Source organism: Bufo gargarizans, chromosome 2, assembly GCF_014858855.1.
Source record: "Bufo gargarizans isolate SCDJY-AF-19 chromosome 2, ASM1485885v1, whole genome shotgun sequence".
Taxonomy (NCBI): Eukaryota; Metazoa; Chordata; class Amphibia; order Anura; family Bufonidae; genus Bufo; species Bufo gargarizans.
In genome coordinates, this window is record NC_058081.1 from 94,754,631 (window position 1) to 94,758,001 (window position 3,371).

The following is a 3,371-nucleotide window of genomic DNA, read 5'->3' on the forward strand; positions in this document are numbered from 1 at the left end:
CATTGCGCCTACTGCCTCAAGAAGTAGAGAGAGGGGCTGGCAGAGGAAGCAGGAGGAGCAAGGGTGCACAGAGTGGCTTAGGCCCGCCCTCGATGCACTTAACCGCTCTTCTACATATGGATTAAAAGTGCTTTTTCCACAAAATGAAGCAATGGATTGCTACGTGAAAAGCAGGGGCGTAACTACCATAGCGGCAGACCATGCGACTGCTATGAGGCCCAGGGCAAGAGGGGGCCCAGTCTTAGTTGGGATTATCTCCTCTTCTACTGGAGGTGAAAACCTAATCAGGACTCTACCCTCTAAAGCAGTGGTTCTTAACCTGGGTTCGATCGAACCCCAGGGGTTCGGTGAGTCAGTCTCGCGGGTTCGGCCGCCGGCCCTGGGGGCCGCTTTGATAGGTGGCTGCCACAAGACAGGAAAATATTTATTTCCTGTTACTCAGACTCCTTTTGCGCCCGCTGCGGCTCATGATCAGAAGAGCCGAGCAAGCGCAATGATTTTGCTTCCGCCAGCCGCCGGATGTGAGCGGCATATGACAACATGACGTCATATCCAGCGGCTGTGCGGCGGCGGATCTAGTGACTGCACAGCATGGTGGTGGCGGCATCCTGTCCCTCCTGCACACAGACACCGGCATCACTGAGCTAAGCTGACCTGTTGTACTACAGGTAAGAGTAAAGGGGCTTGGAGGACCTATTGTGTATTGTATTTAAGGGGTCAGCATTGTATTGGAGGGGGGTTAGCAGTGTATTAGGGGAAGGGGGTTAGCAGTGTATTAGGCAAAGGAGGGATCATCAGTGTATTGGGGGAAGGGGGATCATCAGTGTATTAGATAGTGGAGAGGGGGGGGGGCAGTAGTATATTAGGCGCAGTGACTTATGGGGCTGACATAGATTTTTTTTCCAGGGCTGCTTTGTATCCCCAGTCCGGCCCTGGAGGTCAAGACACACACCCGACTCGCCCCGCTTGTCCATCATTGGCTACAGGTGATCACGCAACATCGCTTGGCCTATCCCTTCATACTAACTATTTCGAGCAAAAAAAGAAAGTGGTCGGACGAATATGTACAATATGGATTCACATGTATAACGGAACGTGATGGGAGTCAGCGTCCTAACTGTATGATTTGCAATGCCAAGTTGAGCAATTCTAGTCTAGCACCGGCAAAACTAAGAGAACACTTCCTTAAGCTGCATGGAGATGAAAAATACAAGAACACAACGCTCGCTGAATTCACGGTGAGGAGAGCCAGATTCGATGAAAAGGCTAGTCTGCCTGTTCTCGGCTTTGTACCCATCAACAAACCGATCCTCATAGCATCGTACGAAGTTGCTTACCTGATCGCAAAGCAGGGCAAACCCCACACCATTGGTGAAACACTCATAAAACCAGCTGTGTTGAAGATGGCGAATATCATGCTGGGAAAAGCGGCTGAAGTTAAGTTATCCCAAATTCCTCTTTCAAATGACACCATCAGCGACAGAATAGAGGACATAAGCAAAGACATCTTGGCTCAAATAGTTGCAGATCTGATTTCAAGCCCGGCAAAATTCAGGCTTAAACTCGACGAGACCACAGACGTCTCCAATCTAAGCCAGCTTGCAGTATTCGTGCGCTATGTGAAAGACGACGTGATAAAGGAAGAGTTTTTATTTTGTAAGCCTCTTACAACTACAACTAAGGCAGTCGATGTGAAGAAACTTGTGGATGACTTCTTCAAAGACAACAATCTTTCGTGGGATATGGTTTCTGCAGTTTGTTCGGATGGAGCTCCAGCCATGCTGGGAAGAAAGTCTGGTTTTGGTGCGCTAGTGAAAGCCGATGCACCACACATCATTGTTACGCATTGTATTCTGCATAGGCATGCATTGGCAACAAAAACCTTGCCTCCAAAACTGGCAGAAGTATTAAAAATTGTAGTGGAATGTGTGAACTATGTGCGAAATAGTGCTCTGAGGCCCCGCATCTTCAGGGAGCTGTGTAAAGAAATGGGATCTGAATTTGAGGTACTTCTGTACCATTCCAACGTTCGGTGGTTATCCCGGGGACAGGTGTTGAATCGTGTTTTTGCCGTGCGTGTGGAATTAGCCCTGTTTTTGCAAGAACACCAACATTGTCATGCAGATTGCTTCAAAGATTCTGAGTTCATTCTCATTTTAGCGTACATGACTGATATCTTTGCAGCTCTAAATCATCTCAATCAACAGATGCAGAGCAGTGGAGTCAACATCATCAAAGCGGAAGAAAACCTGAAGGATTTTTAAAAAAAAGCTACCGTTATGGAAACGCAAATAGAGAACGATAACTTCGCAAACTTTCCCCTGCTAGACGACTGTGTAAGTAAGATCGAAGATGTATCTGGAATCGGAAACATTTCTGTACCCACGGAACTGAAGCAAGCAATTGCCACGCACTTAGATGAGCTTGCAACGTCTCTTGATGGATACTTCCCTACAAGAGAGTCATATCCAGCATGGGTGAGACAGCCGCTCACATTTAGTGTTGAGACAACAGATGTCAATGATGAATACCTCGATGAAATCATTGAACTTCAGCAGAGCCAGGTTCAACAGCAACTCGTCAGAACAACAACGCTCTCAACATTTTGGTGTCAACAAATGGTAACGTACCCTGTTATTGCTAAGAAAGCTCTGGAGTTTTTCATACCGTTTGTTACAACATATCTTTGCGAGCAATCCTTTTCAAGGATGCTGGACATAAAAACGAAGAAAAGGAACAGACTTTGTTGCGAAAATGACATGAGAGTGGCACTTGCCAAGGTAAAGCCGCGCATTTCTGACCTGGTCTCTGAAAGACAACAGCAGAAGTCACACTGATTTGCAGTAAATATTCATTATTATGTTTTTATTTTTGTGTGAAAATCATGTTTTAATGGTTTTGTTCTTTGTTCTTTATGGTTTTGTTCTTTAATTGTTTTATTCACTTTGTGCACCTATGTATAAATATATATCTATGTTTTGAATTTGAAAAAATCATATTTAATTTTTCCAATTAAGAAGGGTTCAGTGAATGCACATATGAAACTGGTGGGGTTCAGTACCTCCAACAAGGTTAAGAACCACTGCTCTAAAGCAACAACTTTTAGCAAATGAGGTAGTGAAATAATGGCCCAAGGGTCATTGAAAGGGGTTTAGGCAGAAACCCCTCTGTCCTGTGTGGGGGGCCTGGTTTGATCCTAGCTATGGGGCCCTTATTTCTCTATGTATGCCACTGGTGAAAAGTATTACCTGCAGCTGAGCTAGCCCTACAAGGCATTGTACATGGTTAAACAGTGAATATCCTGGTGACAGATTGCCATACAAACCAGTCTCCATTGCTATGGGCAGCAAGTACAGTTAAGATACATCTAC

At 45.5% G+C, this 3,371-nt stretch overlaps 1 protein-coding gene across 1 annotated transcript; it reads left to right on the forward strand.

Annotated features, from left to right (window-relative positions):
* Positions 1 to 1,121: 1,121 nt before the first annotated feature.
* LOC122925671 (protein ZBED8-like) lies at positions 1,122 to 2,264 on the forward strand. The gene has a single exon (XM_044277019.1). The coding sequence runs from the start codon at positions 1,122 to 1,124 to the stop codon at positions 2,262 to 2,264; it is 1,143 nt and encodes a 380-aa protein (XP_044132954.1).
* The last annotated feature ends 1,107 nt before the right edge of the window (positions 2,265 to 3,371 follow it).